The sequence below is a fragment of the Copadichromis virginalis genome, linkage group LG16 (genome assembly GCF_057382275.1).
Source record: "Copadichromis virginalis isolate Kocher_CV1m ecotype Utaka linkage group LG16, C_Virginalis_male_GT1.1, whole genome shotgun sequence".
NCBI lineage: Eukaryota > Metazoa > Chordata > Actinopteri > Cichliformes > Cichlidae > Copadichromis > Copadichromis virginalis.
This window is the reverse complement of record NC_140633.1, coordinates 20,097,319-20,115,734: the sequence shown is the minus strand read 5'-3', so window position 1 is coordinate 20,115,734 and position 18,416 is coordinate 20,097,319. Positions and strand designations below refer to the sequence as shown.

Here is an 18,416-nt window from a genome sequence, read left to right as displayed (position 1 = left end):
CCACTAAACATAACATCCGTGTTAGATCTCTAAGCTGCACGGAAAGGTCATGGCTACTGAAAAGCAGAAGCTGGAGTACTTGCTGTGTTTTGATGTTCAGTGCTACACCTATTCCCTCTCTCTAACCCCCCTGAGCCCCTCTGATCTACACTGCAGCTCATTAAAACACCCTCTCCACCTCCACATTAGCATCAGAGTCATGGTCAGACTGCTTTGTGCTATAAGGGTGGAAAACAATATCAATAACAACAACAAAAACAATAGTAGCCTTTGGTCCGGGGAGGAGAGGAGGAGAAAGGTCTTTGATAATGTACATCAAAGACAGACGCTGAAGTAGGCTGTGTTTTCATTGCATGCGTGCCAAGGTCGTCTCTGATCCTGCACGCGTGGTGTTAGTGCTCGGGGCCAGTTTGATGGCACAAGGTGAGTAGCTGGGTCCTCGGGACATGCCTTCAAAAAAGAGAAGTCAAACACTGCAGCCAACAAGCTCCCTAACAGGTTAACTCGTGTGGCCCTGGTGTGGCTTTTATTTCCTTCTGTTGTGAGTGTTTGAAAGTGCTGTGAAATAGAAACGTCTGTTAGTCACCCCACCACCACCACCAGTGAAGTTACTATATTTGAATCTTTATAAAACCTCACCCCCATCCCTGAGCAGGTTTCTTCCTGTTAAAAAGGGAGTTTTTTCTCTCCACTGTCGCCAAGTGCTTGCCCTTAGTGGATTTACTAACTGCTAGGGTTTTCTCACTATCCCTGTAGGGTCTTATTCACGTTAGCACCTTAAAGCACTCCGAATATAAAACTGAGTTGAACTGAATTAAACCTGATACCTTCTTGCTCTGCTCTTAAGATGGACCAGCTTCGACTGAGTTTGTGTAAAATTAACCGATGCTTTTAATTCAGTACAAGTTCACAGCCTTCAACCTGATGATCCACTTTTTCACTCATAAAGCAGAAATAAACTTCCCCCTTTCTGATAATGAATTATTAATAAGAGTTATTAACCTTTGAAGTAAACAAACAATACAAAAAACGGTAAACTTACTGTCATAGTCTATGTTTTTTGCTATATTGATTTGTATGTATTAGTTAAACATTGAGTAATTGGTTCATGTCTTAAAGTCATCTATAATGCACGATATAATAACCATTAACTCACAGCAATAGCAGCTACATGTTTCCAGTACCACCAAACAAAAACAAACAAACAGTATTACAGGTTAATTTTATGACATGAAAAAAGACACACAACAAATTGCCTTTCATGTCCTAAACCTTCAACTTAAAGCTGCGTATTGCCCTTCAGTGAAAAGTTAAGTGTTATTGCTTGCGAGAGGTTCAAAGTTTTTCACAAAACTGAAAATACCTCTTTCTTTTCTCCCAGAAGGAGTGCGTGATGAGAACTCTGGAGTGTTAATGTGAAATCGTCATTCACTGCGCAGTGAGTACATGTTAATTTGAAAGCTGCGTGACATCATTAACCCGCTGGGTCTGGAGGTATTCATTGCATTTATTTAATTACGTTCCTGTGTAAGGTGTCTTGATTCATGTCTCAGCTGATCTGCACGCCACCGCTTAGTGCTGATGTATTCAATAAAACACAGGCATGTTCAACAGTGTTCTTAGGTGATACTGTTCCAGATAATTGTTGTTATAAATCTGCTACTTTCTCAGTTAGTGGAATAATCACAATCTGGGATTTATTCTTAGTTAATTGATGCCTCAGTCATCCATAATTGGATTTAACTACCTGTTTAACTACTAAACCCGCTGATCCGTGAACTACCAGAGTGCAGAACTGTGAATCAAAAATGCCACAAACCATCCGGCCGCTGCTCGGTATTAAAAGTCACTTCTTTTCCCCTAAACCCACCTGAGAAATCATCTTAACTACAGAGAGCCTTTATAATCACGTGGATCATGGTGGGAGCTTCAGAGAGAAATCTGTCCATTCATGAAAGGCGGAGGCCGGGCCAGACTCGACCAGGCTGGGCCTTCAGGGACACCGGCTGTTTGACTTGGCTCGCTGCTCGGCCTGGGTACAGGGCCACAGTTGTCTGTAGCCACAGGCTGCAGAGTCGCAGGTATTTCCTGACTAAATTTCTCTGTCATACATTTTTGCAGTTGTATCTGAAGAGACAGAACACGGCTAAAAACGAGATGCATGTGTTGGAAGACACAAAAATAACCACAAAGGCAGCAACGCTGTGATTCTTTAAATTTCCATGTGGGCTCATGAGCCTTACTAAAAGCTAAAAGGAAATTAAAAACTTTAAAGCTTCCTTTTATCTAACCCAGTTTACATGTTTTTACTTTTTTCTTTTCTTTCTTTTTTGCAGCAATATAAACACCACATTTTTCCTATAGGCTGTGCCTTTATCAAAGTATCCTAAACCCCAAAAGTCTCATGCTTTCTCAATTTCCTCCATTTTTCTTTAGTGACAGCACAGATGTTGCTGTTCTCCCCACATTTGGTTTAGCGCAAGCACTAATCATTGACTTCTGTGATGTCATTCCAAGAACACCTTTCACCATTATGTTAATGCATTAAGACATTTAGAAAGAGGTAAATGCCCACCTCTGCGCACACCTGCAAGCACCTTGGTGCACACACACACTCCCATTAAAGAGGACTGACTGATGTCTTTGTACTATTTCCCTGCTCTATTCTCTCTGCTCTTCCTTGTCACTTTGGCCCCTTTCAAATTATCTGCTGGGATTAATGAATGTAATTTTCACACATTAACTTCCCCCGATTCATGCATAATGGCCGAGCCCATAACAGTGTTTAACCAGTACATCTGTCCATTGGGTGTCATCATTTAAGCCTCAGCAGGGGTTTGTAATTGACAATAATTCCAGTGCTGTAAACACGACTGCTCTCCTTCTTTTCTTGCCTTCTAGCTTCTCTCTGCTGTAATTCCACCACATCAAATGCAGTAAGGAAACAGACAGCTGTCCCAGCAAACTTCTCATCCCCCGGTGAATCACGTTTGTTTAAAACATCACATCACAGCGCATTAAGACATGTGCCCAAAACTTAGACACATCTGCTTTTAAATTTGAGCATCATTGGCTGTGTTTATCCTCATATTTGCACGTCTCTGCGAATAAGGACTTTGCAGATGAATGCACTTTGATCATTTCCCCTCTAGATCCTTCCCCGACTACACTACTTTGTCTCTACTTCTTCCCTTCTCTCGCTTTCCGTGGCTGCTTCTGCTTCTGATTTAAACACACAGCGGGGGGTTGTGGGTAGAGTCTCATGCTGTGAAGGATCTCTCTGACTCAGGGAGAGCTGAAGGTCAAACACACTCATGATCAGAACCACTGAAGACACTGAAGAGGTGGAATGAAAAAGAGTACATGGAAGATAAGTTCTGTCTCTCTCACACAGCAGCAGCAGCAGCAGCGTTCAGCACAGTTCCATCTGTAAATACCACAGTAGGTCTCACAGCAGAAAAAAACAACGGTCTGCCTGCTCTTGTAGTTTCAACAAGCCGCGCACGTGTACAACAAATTATTAAAAATAAACTTCAAGTGCTGGGTATCATCTAAAAACAACCAAAGCACATGAACAGGAGAATCTTGCTATAGTCTCTGCAGAAAATATTAAGTTCAATAAATGTGGCAACAGCATCCCATCCTTGGAAATGAGTTTTTCTTTTGTCTGCATGGCGTCTTTTTCTTTTTTGTCTTAATTAGACAGACACTTAAGTGATAAAGCAAACAAAACAAAAACAAAGAGTATGAATGAGAGAAAATCATCTGTTTCTTTGAGTGGAAAACTCCTGGAGCCCAGATGAAGGCTTTTCCTTTTCTCTTTCTTTCGCAATTTTTGTTGGAAGCATTAGCATATTTCAAAAGTCTACCAAAGAAAATAGCCCGGGGACAGAAATGGCCGATCTGCATATTGAAGACTCAACAGAGGGCGAGGAGCAGGAGAGGGTAGAGAGAGAGAGAGAGAAAATGGGAGGAAGAGAGAGAAATTCTCCATCTTCGTGATTTGAGGATGATCTTAAAGAAACAATAATGTCAATTAGCTGACGGTGTCACGCTCATTATGCTGGATTAATTGCGGTGTTCGCTGCAACTAAAACAGATTATTTTCCTACTTGTCAAACAGCTCCATGGAGAGGGAGGGAGCGAGGGAGGGAGGGAGAGGGAACAGAGAGAAAAAATGTGCATCATAAGAAGGCCTCTTCACCCAGCTTCCTTCATGAATAACAAATAGAGGACCCAGTGCTGTGACCAGGCAGCACAACACATGAAAAACATTACTGCCTTGCCTGAGTCGTCTGGTTTTCTCTACATTATGCTGGTGGGCTCAAAACACGTGAAGCAGTGTGGTGCTTTTGCACGGCTTCTCTTGTTTTCCTGTTTTACCAAATACGAGACAACAATAAACTGATTTTAAAAGCTCTGACTGAAGAAGAACCTTATAATTAAGTGCAAGCATGTGTTTTTGTTTGGTACTCTCACTGCTTTTTTCTGAATCTTCTATTGTTTATCGTTTTATTTTTATTACAAATTCCTGAAAGCACATGCAAACATGTGATGGAAGTAAAGCTTGGAAAAAAGTCCAACTGGGCAAAACATTTTGGGTATCAGGGATTTGCACAATTTTTGGCTTTATTTTTTAAGTATCTCTTAAGTTATTCGGAAAGGCCAGAAAAACACTTTCACCTCTACTATCTATCAAAAAAGTAAACATTCACAACTTGGATTATTATGAGGACTCATTCTTACATTTGCATTTTCTAGTGCTTTTTTTTTTTTTTTTTTAAAGTTTAGCAACTTGAAAAGTGCAAACCGGGCTGCAAGGAAACATCTATGAAGATCAAACAGGTTATTTTGCAACTATTAACAGTTCTTACCTAACCCCCCCGAATAGATAGATAATTACAAAACTGTACTCTGATTACTCTTGAATGCTGTGATTCAAACTAGCTACTTTATTAATATATCAACAAAAACACACAGGTTTAAGAGAAAAACTGCTCAATCTGGCATTCAAATACATCTGATTATTTATGGTCTTGAAAATACTTTGTTAAGAAAATTGCTCTGATATAGAAAGTTGGGTTATTGCCTGAATAAGTGTGTTATTGTGCTTTCTCTGCCACTAAATAGGAGGTTACTGGAGTCTTAAAGGCTTGTTGCCCACCTACACCGTTTTACCAGTTTTGGTGCTAATTTTGTGAAATGATGCACAATTTAACAAAATAATTACATTTTTCTTAAATGTTTATATGATCCTATATGTGCATCACTCAGTCAGTTTATGATAAGCAGAATCTGCCTTGTTTTAATTCTCCTTTCAGAACTTCTGTGCACAACAGCCTAATCAGTATATAATCTTCTACCCATATTTACTTTAGCTGATAAAGTTTTTACTATCCTTTTTATACTGCTATGCGTGATTTTTTTTAACGATTTAGTATATCCTGAAATCAGAAAAGTTTGGCACATGACTGCTGAACATAAGGCGAATTTAAATATTGTAACTCAGTTTATGTTGCTGCTTTGGGAATGGGGTCCTGTGAATACTTGTCGTTTACCTTTTGGACAAAATCCAAGATAAATCTGCTGAAAAACACAAATTAGCCGGAGGTTCACTGGCCCGCACCTGGCTCTTCTACCAGTCACAAACCACCATGTGTCTCAGTGGATGCCTTTCTCTCTCAAGGCCCGTAAATGTGAAGAAGGAAGCCCGTGGTAGAAAATCCCAAACGACACCTTCATTTAACAGCCCATCCATAAACTGACTCGGCATGGAAACGTCCCACTGAAACCGGATTGTTTTTTTGTCTTCGTTTTGGAACTGCTGGCAGGTTTTGTGCAGCTTTAGCGCTCGCCAGTGCGGAGCGTCACGCCACTGTGGCCTTCGCTTTACCATGTGAAAGGGAGAACGCATTAAGATGCAAGTGGCGTCCAAACCCCCTGTGTTCCCAAAGCCGACTTGAGTATCCTTGATTCAAGCCTCGACTGCTCTGTGTGATACTCGGAGATAAACGTGACGGATATTATTTTGTCAACTTAAGTGACTCAGAGCTGCTTAAATAATAATAATAATAATAATAATAATAATAATAATAATAATAATAATAATAATAACGTTAAGCATAATTATTTTCGCTTTTATTTTGTTAGTTCTAGGAAGAGGTTTGTTTTGTTGGATGACTTCCCAGCCTGTTTTTCTTCACATGCTTCACAGGCTATACTTTAGCGCGCAGTCAAACCATGTTTGGTCTATTTTTTTCGGCTTGATTGTAATTTTCTAGTAAATTGATGCTTTTTTTCTCCCTCAGGAAGAACTCTGTGCACCCGAGGCTCAACTGTGAGACACACCAACTCCTCTCTGCCTGTGCGTCCAATCAGCGGGAGCTCTGGAGAGCCTTTCTGTTGTAATTGGATGGAAATCGAGAGGAATACGCAGGCTTGGCACAACGTAAACACACGCTCGTCTCCTTCGCTCTGTAGAGGACGCACCGGGTAGAGCAGATGCAGTGAACTAAACAACCGATAGGACAGCAGACGCTTTAAAGGTTTTTTTTTAGTCATTTAGTCTAACCCGAAGCGTTTATATCAGAGATGTGAATAGGCAAGCAGACTGCGTATCAACTCTTCAGTTTTCACGGTGCAAAGAAGGCTGTGTTTTTTTCATAGGCGACCATTAAGTCTGTGGATTACGCACGCCGGAGCTCCCGGGACAGAGAAAAGTTGTGAAACTATCGTTTTGCCGCACAGGAATACGTAAGAGAGCATGTTCTGCCACAATGGTTACAGCAAGCGCACGCTGCTTAACTGAAAATATAATGTACGTCTCAATGGAGTGATTTGGCACTTTCCCCCCACTAATTGGGCAAAAAAGAAAAAGAAAAGAAAACTCGTTTAGAGTGAAATAGACAGAATTTATTTATGGATTAGAGCAAAGACTATTTTAATTTTTTTTACTCAAACACAAGAAAAGAGAAATAAAAGATATATGATTTGGGGGATGGCAACTGCCACTTCAAGCCCATACCTAGCCAGCAGCAGGATTTTATCCAGCCCGGTCCTTCACTCTGACCGGAGGGGTGGTGGTATGCAGTCTGGCGGCACCGCTGTGACCACAGTGTCTAGTGGATACAGAGGGGACCCTTCAGTGAAGATGGTGCAGAGCGACTTCATGCACGGAGCCATGGTAGCAAGCAACGGGGGGCACATGCTAAGCCATGCCCACCAGTGGGTGACATCGTTGCCTCATGCAGCAGCCGCAGCGGCCGCCGCTGCAGCGGCAGTAGCGGAGACCGGCTCTCCGTGGCCCCCGAGTTCCCAGCCACAGGATGTAAAGAGAAACGCCGGCAGGGACGACCTCCACTCCGGTTCTTCCCTTCACCACAGGTCTCCGCATCTAGGACCTCACCAGGCGCACACGGGAAGTTGGGGAGGCACCTCCACTGCGCACATCAGCATCACTGAGGGGGAGCAGCAGCAGCAACAGTCCCTCATTTACTCCCAGCCAGGAGGATTTACAGTCAACGGGATGCTGAGCTCACACACCGGGCAAAGCCTCATGCACTCGGGGCTGGTGCGCGGAGAATCACCTCGGCTGGACCACGGCAGCCACCATCACCACCAACACCATCATAATCATCACACGCACCATCACCAGCAACACGGTCTGGGCCACGAATCGCATTCAGACGAGGACACCCCTACGTCCGATGACTTGGAGCATTTCGCCAAACAGTTCAAACAGCGACGGATCAAGCTTGGTTTCACCCAGGCAGACGTGGGCTTAGCTCTGGGCACTCTGTACGGCAACGTGTTCTCACAGACCACCATCTGCAGATTTGAGGCGCTTCAGCTGAGCTTTAAGAACATGTGCAAGCTGAAACCTCTGCTGAACAAATGGCTGGAAGAGGCTGATTCCACCACTGGGAGCCCGACCAGCATCGATAAGATCGCCACCCAGGGCAGGAGGAGGAAAAAGCGCACTTCCATCGAGGTGAGCGTAAAAGGCGCACTGGAGAGCCACTTCCTCAAGTGTCCCAAACCTTCCGCACAGGAGATCAACTCTTTGGCGGACACTCTGCAGCTGGAGAAAGAGGTGGTCAGGGTCTGGTTCTGCAACCGCAGGCAGAAAGAGAAGCGCATGACGCCGCCGGGACTTCCGCACACTCCAGAGGACGCATATTCACAAGTGGGTAGCATTGGACCTGACACACCGTCTCCCTCCATAGAGTGCAAGAGGTTGTTCAGCGATACGTGAAAGAGCCCCAAAATAACAGGGATGAAACACAAACAACAGCCTCTGTTTTATAAACATGGGTCTCAATGAAACCTTTGATTAACTTTTTATTCGCTACCATTGATCCAAAAAGTAGAATTGTTATCCAATGTTCATATCAGGACTGGACACATCACAACCGCCCTTTAGCCATCGTTATTTGGCATTTTTCTGCTCCCTGAAACAGCCTCTGGGACAAAAAATTATATTTCGGTCTAAATTAAATCTGAACAAAAAACAACTGAAAATTATTTAAAGGAAATGTTTGGTCACCAAAACCGGAGATATTCGAGCAGAAACAAGTTATTTCCATATCTTTGTACTGTAAAAATAATAGTTCCCTTGTGATGCTGCAGAAACTGATGTCCCACATGCTAGACTGAACTATAACCTACGTTTTTAATCAAACACACCGCTTTATCCAGTGTTGAGTTGTTTCTAATGAGCAATAATTTCTCTTCATTCAAACCTGTTTCTCACTTTGTGTTGTGTGTCGGTGGATTTTTTACATTTTTTTTTATTTTTTTGTGGCACAGTTTAAGGTTTCAACAAGCGATTTACAGTTATTCCAATATTTGTACTTTCCTTTAATCCTTTTCCATTTAGCAAACGGTCTCTTAAGGTTATGTACAAGTTTGCTGTGTATTGTGGTGATATGGACTATTTATTTATTTTTTGCCACTGTGTTTATTTTCATGGAATAGACCAATTATTTAATAAATTTGACATAAACCTTGTGTTAGATACCGGAGCGTTATTCTTAAGGGCCATGTGGACACACACACGCACAAAGAGAGACATGCATATATATATAAACACACAGAATCTCTTCATCAGAGTCATTTGAATTTGATATAATATACAATATATCCCATAAGAGATACAAAGAAGTCATAAAGGCAAAAAAAAAATTACATAGTCAGTCCATTTTGCTCAGGCGTCTCGTTATCATTGTTTTCATGTCTGTTTGGTAAATCATCTGTGCAAACTTCTGCCATTTTTCCCTGTTTATGACAATCTATAGAAAAGTGGCTTAATTGGTTCACTAAGAAATTATTTACCTGATGGACTAATAGTGAAAAAATAACCACACATCGCACCATAGCAGCTTAATTATTCTGTTGTTATTTAATTAATTCTTACATTGAGCATAAAACCTCCCAAAAATCTACCACATCATTTTGTTAAAGTGATGTTGATCCTGCAAATACCTGCTGAACCGATCACATAAGCCTGGTTTTAACATTTACGTGTGATTTTCTGCATATCAGTCCAGCCACAAACATCCTGTTGCAGCGCTGTGGACTGCAGCTCGATGGAACGCAGCCAATGGAGGTCGACTACCCCAGCTGGCAGTTCACCTCAGCAGCAGTTGCCAAGGTGACAGCGAGATGGAGTGACACAAGGCAGTGGATCTTTTGCCACAGATGATGGGTTTGGCAGATAGGCAGCAAGAAGCGCAGTACGCTGGCTGTGAAAAGCAATCTGTGTCTCTTCTGTCTGCTTCTGATCCACATAAGAATGACACACAGTACACACACACACACACAGACACTCACACACAAGCTGATGTTACATCAGTAATAAAGATAATCGGTACTCCTAGAAAAAGTGACCAAGAAGTGCAGTTGCAGTGAAACTTGGAGGAAGGTCAAAGGTCAGCTGCTGCAGTAGCTGTTGATAAACCAAGCAGAACTGTGAGAAATAAATGCAAACCTAGGAGTTAACGGATTACTATGAATGTTACACTTATTACAATGTGAATGTGTGCTCTGGTCCTCTCCACACCGGACACCCTGTCTTAAGAGAGCATGTACAAAGACATTTTTGGGACCTTTGTCACTCTTTGCGTCCTCACTGCATATTTGGCAGGATTTAAGGCACACTCTGACTTTGCTATTTGAAAAAACAAGAACTAGAAATGATTGGTTTGAATAACTTTTTCCAGGTCCGCCTATACAGCGATTGTCAAACTAGGTTAATTTTCAATCTTCAAAGAAGCTTAAGGAAAACAATAAGAGATGAATGGGATATTTTGGCTGTTTCACTTCCTGAGAAAGTTTTTATGAACACACATGAACCGTTCTGTTTTTACAGCAGTGTGTGAAAGTTTGTGAAACCTTGTGAAGTTTTTCTATAATTCAACACAAATAAAACCTAAAACATCTCAAAGTTTCTACTCAAGGGCCATGCAAGTGTCATATTAATGCCTCATATGTTTGAAATCTCGCGTTTCAAAGAAGTCTAAAACCTTCAAACAACATTTCTAAACATTTTCCCTTTTAATGCAATACTTTATTCTTATCAGAAGGTGGTGTAATGGATAAAAATGGCATTTATTGAACCAGGCAGGTTATTCAAGAAAACACTCTTATTTGCAGTAGTTACCCAGTAAAAGGTAAAGCGTGTTGATGAAATTGCGATTATGCCGAAAAAGAAATATTAAAAAAGGAAGCGTGTCTTCGGAAACAATACCCCAACTGGCGAAATGCCGCCCCCTTGTGGTCAAAGTAGTTTTTTTTTTCCATTTGGCAGAGGGCAATTCCAAAAAGTCCCTTTTACATTTGTCTCCTTTATATAACTTGATAGTCTTGTGTAAACACCAGGTAACATATTAGTGGATATTTTTACAGAAATACAGAAAACATACTTTTATGCATCACCCCAACTGCTGTATTTTTGTGTATTTGCACTGTATATACAGCTTTTTGTACCATTTAAAAATATTGAACTATCATTATTTGTTTCATTAAATTATAATTATTTCCTATGGACTGTTTGTCAGCATCACGTCAGTAGAATACAACAGTTTAAAATATGCATACTGTTCTGCTACAAAAACCAATTACACCAAGGAAGTGCTTTTTATCCTTTCAGTTGCCACAGTAATATCACAAAAGCCACACATAAAGGTGGACAGGTGGTACCCTGTTTGCTCTTCGTATGGTTTTTAACATGATGTATCCCCACTGAGCTGCAAGCTCTCAGATGAAAATAGAGGTAGAATATAAGCTTCCAGGATTGCCGCGTGATCCCCTCAAAGCTTAGCGATGTAAAGATGGGAGATAAGGCTGGAATTGGGGGATAAAAAGCCCTTTAAAGGGTTTGTCATCACACAGTGCTAGGTGTCTACACTGAATATCAATGCTTGGATCTGAAGGTACATGCTGATGATGTTACAGTATCCTGACAGAACCCCAAACTCCTGAATCCACAGCTCAGCTCACACAAAAGTGCATCATTTACTTGCATTTGTGAGGGCATTATTCATCATTATAGCATTGTTTCCTGCATCTCTGAGCCATGGGCTGTGTGCAGTTGCAAGCTAAAGATGTTATTACCTCCCTCCAATAATAACAAGTAATATAATTGCTCATAATTGCTCTTAAAGCCTTGTCGGAGGTGCTTTACATGAAGCAATTACCATGAGATAATCCCCTCCTGTAATGGCTGTTGTTTGTGGCTCACAGTTTGGGCACAGTCACATACAGAATGCACACACCTGCTCATATCCAACAAAGTTTTAACCATTTTACTGTGGTCTACACATTCTCAGTCTCCCAGTGCTTAGTGTTAGCTATTTTAACAACGCAGCGATCAGTTACTGATTAAAGTCTAACACTGATTAACATGTAACTGGTGAAACACATGTAACACTTTCCTGGAATCAGGAGCAGCAGCGTGCCTGAATGAGAGGTGGCAAAATAAAAGAAGCACATTTTAGGTGTTTTGTTTGCACGAGAGTGTATTAAAAGTCTGGCTGCTTCCCCTCTAAATGGCTCAACATGGCTCTGTCAATATTGTTGCTCGTGTGGGTTTCTCTGCCTCCCCACTGAATATTCAGATTTGGACATTTTTCACTTTGCCTGTGTTTTCTTTTTTTCTTTTTTTGCCTGTGTGTGATTGATGGAGTACCGAAGTCTCTCAATCAGGAAGAAATTAAAGCAAACATCTGTGGAATAATGGACAGGGAAATGAATTCGCTCACCAGCGAGCTCTGTGTTGTGTGGGTGCCACTGAACGTGACGAGCATGCATGTGCCAGATCGGTGGAGTGGAACTTGTTTGATGGGCATGTTCAACACATGGGCATGATGCCAATTTAGACAAGCATGCCCAGGAAAAGAGTATCAACCTCCATGCTGAGTGTGTGAATGTAAGTATGTGTGAATGTAATTTTACCAGGTTTATAATTTAAAAAAACAAACATTTACATGGATTAATGTTTGAATTATTGGCTCTGTGGGTGCTATTTTGCACTTCTGTCAGGGCACCATCGATGTTGCATCAAAGTAACATATGAGACTGTTACCATAAAGTCATACATGCTTACATCATTGTTATTAATGTTCCTATTGTTGTACAACCTTAAATACATGTGAAGTAAATGCCCAAGCTAAATCATAAATACCCACACATCCAGCACAAAATTCTTTCATCAACTAAAGCCCACCGGAGTGCAATGCTGCCATCTGCTGGACAAAATAAATAATGCATGCTCAGATCTTCTTTCAGACTTGAACACTGATGCAAACTAGTCAAACTGAACAACACAACCGAATACAGTTAATTTATTTTCGTGTATAAATTTTAATATGTACATTACAGATTATTTGATAAGAATTTTGACTTAAGTCAAGAGATTTTATGGATACAGCTTCACGGCAAGCAACTGCTATAAAATTCAAATGGCATCTCAAAAGAACATCATGAACATCCCTGGCCGCTGTGTCAGTGGGGATGGTGTTCACTCTGTGTTGTAGCGTCCTGATGACACCCAGTTTGTGCTCCAGTGGATGATGAGAGTCAAACCTTAGATACTGATCCGTATGTGTAGGTTTGGTTAGGCAGAAGAACAGCACATCAAAAAGGCCCTGAGTAAATGAGGTTATCCCAGCTGGACTTTTGTCAAAGCTGGAAAGGCACCTAAAGAAAGCTCCAGCCGATCCAGGAGAGAAGGACAACCGCTGCCCAAGCGAAAACCTGTAGTGATCTCGTATGTGTCAGGAGTATCGGAACAGTTGAGACGCATTTTTTCGAAACACCGGGTGTCTTTGGCTTTTAAACCCCAAAACACGCTGCGCCAAAAATTGGTCCACCCCAAGGATCGGGTCCCCCGATACAAACAGAGTAACATAGTGTACGCTGTTAAGTGCCAGGAGGATTGCCAGGATTTATACATCGGGGAAACCAAACAACCTCTAGCGAAGTGGATGGCACAACACAGAAGAGCTACCTCGTCAGGCCAGGACTCTGCAGTCTATTTACACCTACAGGCCAGTGGACACTCTTTCAAGAATGAGGATGTACACATCCTGACAGGGAGGAACGCTGGTTTGAGCGCGGAGTCAAGGAGGCCATTTACGTGAAAAGGGAAAGACCATCTCTGAATCGAGGAGGGGGCTTAAGGGTACATCTTTCACCATCTTACAATGCTGTGATTGCAGCCATTCCCCAACTCTCTGTGAATGGTACTCATGGCCTTTGGTCAGTGGGTTTTGGTCAGTGGGTTTTGGTCAGTAGTCATGAGAATTTGCATAATTATGATTAAGGAACTGACCTCACAGCACATTATTCCTTCAGTGGGCTGGTTTCAGTCATTATGCAAATGTACTGTTTATAAGATTGGGGAAACCTGCAGGCAGCTGAGACTGAAGAAGTCACTTGGATGAGTGACGAAACATTTCTCCCACAAAACGCTACGTCCAGATGAACAGAATCAACTTTTGGAGATATGATACATTTAATTTGAACAAGAAATTTTAAGTGCATCTGATAACATTTGGATAATTAAATGCAAATCAAAAGAATCATGTTGTACTAGCTGAATATCATAATGTTGATCTAACTAACCTTCTTGATTTAAATTGAGAAGACTAAATAAAACCTACTCAACCAAAACAAGCTCTACTTACTTTAAGAAATAACATGTTGTATTTACTCCACCCAGTTATGTCAACCGGTTCCACACAACTGGGTTAGTGAAATATAAAATGTATGATACATTTAATTTGAACAACAAATTTTAAGTAAATCTGATACTCACCCAAAACACGCTCGACTGAAACTTTAGGATTAAATCACTTTAACAGAATTGCAACTTACTCTATTTAAGTTTGGAAATTTAAAAAAATTGAACACAAGTTTATTCAGTTAACCTAACTTTAATAACACTTTGTGTAAAACTTGTTGAAGCACACTTTGAGCAATTCAAATGCTTCTAGATCTTTTTTCCTAAACAATCTTTACATATATTCAAGTGCATTTTAAGTGCAGGAAGACAAGATACAGAATGTCATGTTAAACTGAAATGATTAAAACTGGAAAGTGTTGTGATTCCAACATTTTTAACATTAACATGACTTAATTTAAACTTGATTGCACTGTTAGACTTTTCATCGCCACTTTACGGTAACATACTGGCGTCACTGTTGCCAGCGTCATACCGTGACGCCGTGTTACTGTAGCTTACTGTTCTGCAGGATGATACCGTTTTGTGCTGGTGTGGTATAATACTCTTGGACAAATTATGGTAACGCACCGTAGCCTTTTTTTACGGTATCTCACTGGCGACAGTGACGCCAGTGAGATACCGTTGTGTCGTAAATTACATCAACAAAGTAACATCATACTGTGATTAAGAAATTGGTATACTACCGTTTATTCACGGTATGTCACTGTAAGCCCGCTGCAAGGTAATAAACTGCAATATATTAACCAGTAACTTACCGTTATCACGCATCATCAGTACCAAAAATATTCATCTCTGCTAGAGGATACCGTGTCCCAACAGGCGGCCATTTACTGTTTAACAGGTCGTAATTTTACCGTAATTTCAGTTAACAGTAACATAATGTAAGAGACTGAGGGTTCCAAAAAAATTGGATAGATAGATAGATAGATACAGAATATAATTCATGTGCTTTACACCACTTTATTTATTATCACTGATTTTTCCCTGCTGAAATACACATTTCCAAAATCAAAAACTGAAAACATTTTCATTGAGGAAGCACTTGTTTTTACTAAACCATATAATCCATTATTTTCTCAGATGGTTGTACAAACAATAACAATATTATGTCATATCCATATCATGGCAGACAACATATGCTCAAGTGTTGGGTTTTCTTAGTTATATTTTGTAGGGTCTTAAACCTACAGTGTGAAGTGCCGTGGCATTCATTTTGTTGGCACCATACAAATAAACTGAATTGTAATGAATATAATATCAAGCCCCACACTTCTGCCTTTATATACACTTTGTCCAAAATACTGGCTCACACCACCAAATCAATGCACAAAGCCAGGTCCACAAGGACATGGATGAGCGTGTGTGCTGTGAAGGAACTTGACTGACCTGCACTGAACCCTGATCTTGCTTTGTGGACTGAGTTCATTGATTTGTAGGGTGAGCCAATACATGTGACAATTAAAGTGTAAGTAGCTGAAATAATTTTTAACAAACGGGTAAAAGAAGGAAAAAAAAAATCAAAACTATTGCACTCAAAAAACCTATTGGACAGAGACAGCGTCTTGCAAGATGGCAAGAGAGCTTGTCTTCATTGTTGTTCGTCTTGTGTAAATGTCCAGAAAGCATGGGCCATGGATAATCTGTGGAGACACAGGTAACAACACATTGGTCACTTAAATTATACAAGAAATTCACTAAAAATGGCAAAAACAGTTACCTAATTTGAAGTTCTCCACTCAAATTCAGTAAGCAATTGGAGGAAAGTAGTGACATGAGGGTTAATGTGAACAACCTTTCGCTTCACAGTGGTCCCAGTCCTTCTGCTTGTCCCAACCTTGGAGGTACATTTTGTTCCCTCTTCAGGGTTTATCCTTACAAAAAACCTTGCACACGCTGACTCCTGGTATTCCCGGTTCAATACATAGAATGAACCAAAGAAGACTGACATTGCATCAGCAAAGGTGTTCTCTTTGTCCAGCTCAACAATTACACGCCCCTCTGCACTCACCATCCAGCAGGTGGCAGTCATTGAACTTTGTCCTTAAATGTATGGCAACATATTGTCATTATGCAACATAAAATAATTTCAATACTTCACTTCTTCACACTGTCTAGATAGTCATAAAGCAAATAGCTACGTACTGTTAATTATTAATGGCTTTATGTACATAAGTCCGTTTTAACATATTATAATTGTACATAATTGGGAATTATTCTGCACATTAAACACACCTAACAAAGAGTCAGCCCAGTTAAATTACCAGAGATGAATCAACTGTATGGTTATTTTGGAGTTCATAGTTTGTGCTGCTGTTAAACTTTACAGTATTGACTTCAGTATTTCTGCTGTTGGTGTAGCTAGACTACTACGTTGATCAGTAATATGTAATGTGAAATTTGATAATGTTACTTTGCTGGATTCACTGAGACACATGTCCAACAACCTTGGTTTATAAAGGAAATTACAGAAATTTGAGCTAACAATACAGAGACTGGATACCTGTGTCCACGAAAAGCTCCTGTGCCAAACAGAAATTTTAATATGGTCTAATCAGCTCTATTTCATGAATGACTTCTTACCAAGCATAATCAGCCTTGGGGTGATGGGCAGGTTGCTCTCTGCTATACCAGGGACATCCTGGTAGATGTTTCCTGCCAGAAAAAGGACCAAGACATTTTATGTAACAAATAAAAAAAATATAACAGGACAGCAAGCAACAGCATTAAACATAGAGCTGTATGAAAAAAGCTTACATCTGCTAAGACAAAGAGGGAGTCTTCATCTTCCTTGTAATACTTCATCATGAGAAGTATGGCTGCTGTGCCAACCTTGTTGTTGGTCAAAACTCCCTCACTTTCTATCTGCTGGATGAGTGTCCTTATACCAAGGTTCCATTTGAGCTTCTGGGTGGAGAAATAGTTAACAATCCTTCTGCCTTTGGTTAGGAGGGCCTGACCTAAGCGCTCACTGATATCGATGCCTGTGAGTTTGTAAAAGTGGTTCGAAAGACCTTTCTGAGTAAACAAGAATGGCCACTGCTCCTGAATTTCAGCTACTGAAAGTGAGGGACAACTGTTGATAAGCTGCCGCTGAGAAATATATGTGAGGCACATGAAGTCATCCACATCAAGTCTCTCCACAGCTCCAGGTCCTTCTGAATTAAAAATTGTTAACAAGATGTGTTTCTTTTCCTCTAAAGAAGCTGACGTTTCCCCCTCAGGAAGTTCAACTGGCTGCCAATTTATACAGCCATAGCTATCCACAAGGCATCTAACTTTTTTATGTGAGGTTGCATTACTGTTGGGACTGCAGTCTTCCTCATTCCTGGTTCTCTTTGTTTGACGAAGTCTATGTGTTGTATTATCTCGATTAACATGTTCAACTGTAGATTTGATGCTTCTTAGTAGTGAATAATGTCCACAACCCAGTCTTTCTCCCTTTTCAGTAAAATCTGCAAATGTTTGAGGGTATCTGTTTACAATGATCTTAGCAACCTCTTCACAAGATGCACGTTTAGGGTTTCTGCAGTTAACTTGCATGGCCTCCACAACAATTCTAACCATACTTCTGTCCTCTGGATGACCTCTGTCTCCTCTTGTGATTGCATGCGACAGTTGGAGTGGAAATCATTCCCAAGCTCCAGAGTAATGGTGTCATTGGTCTGCCATCTAAAAAAAAGAGAGATGGTGTTAGATTCAGTGTCTACTTTTGTTACAGCTGCAAAGATGCTGAAATTCCTCTATGATGCTCTGTATAGTGCTGGTTGGCAAGAGCATTTTAGCCTGCATTTTTAAATGACACAAAGTCAACTGTCTTCTAATAGATTAACTGTGTCCTGTCCTTGTATTATGGCAAATCCCCCAATTTCTTGTTGCCTTGACTGCTGAACTGTCTACTTGTGTTTTCGAGCAACCTTCAAATGGACATAATACTTTCCCCCCATCTTTGATATGAAATCTGAGAGGGGCACAAAGAGCTGTGAAGTTTTTTGCAGCATACCCACATCCAGGAACTTGACAGCCGAGGTCACCAGTGAACTTATAAAACTCCTCCTTAGTGGTCTCCCTTTTTGTTCTGTGATTCCTAGGCATATGTGAATGAAGGCAGAAAATGTTCTGAAAGTGGCAGGACAGTTTCAGTTCCACAAGAAAGCCAATAGTTAGCTACATG

General features: G+C 40.8%; 2 protein-coding genes across 2 annotated transcripts; one reads left to right on the top strand and one right to left on the bottom strand.

The window, feature by feature from the left end:
* Nucleotides 1–6,154: 6,154 nt before the first annotated feature.
* On the top strand, nucleotides 6,155–9,009 carry pou3f3a (POU class 3 homeobox 3a). Its single transcript, XM_085433643.1, has one exon. The coding sequence runs from the start codon at nucleotides 6,986–6,988 to the stop codon at nucleotides 8,252–8,254; it is 1,269 nt and encodes a 422-aa protein (XP_085289769.1). The 5' UTR covers nucleotides 6,155–6,985; the 3' UTR covers nucleotides 8,255–9,009.
* Nucleotides 9,010–16,999: 7,990 nt separating this feature from the next.
* Nucleotides 17,000–17,893, bottom strand: LOC146690630 (uncharacterized; the record flags this gene model as incomplete). The annotated part of the gene is made up of 1 exon (XM_085435089.1): nucleotides 17,000–17,893. A coding segment is annotated over exon 1 (810 nt), but the record flags the coding sequence as incomplete, so codon positions are not given.
* Nucleotides 17,894–18,416: the final 523 nt, after the last annotated feature.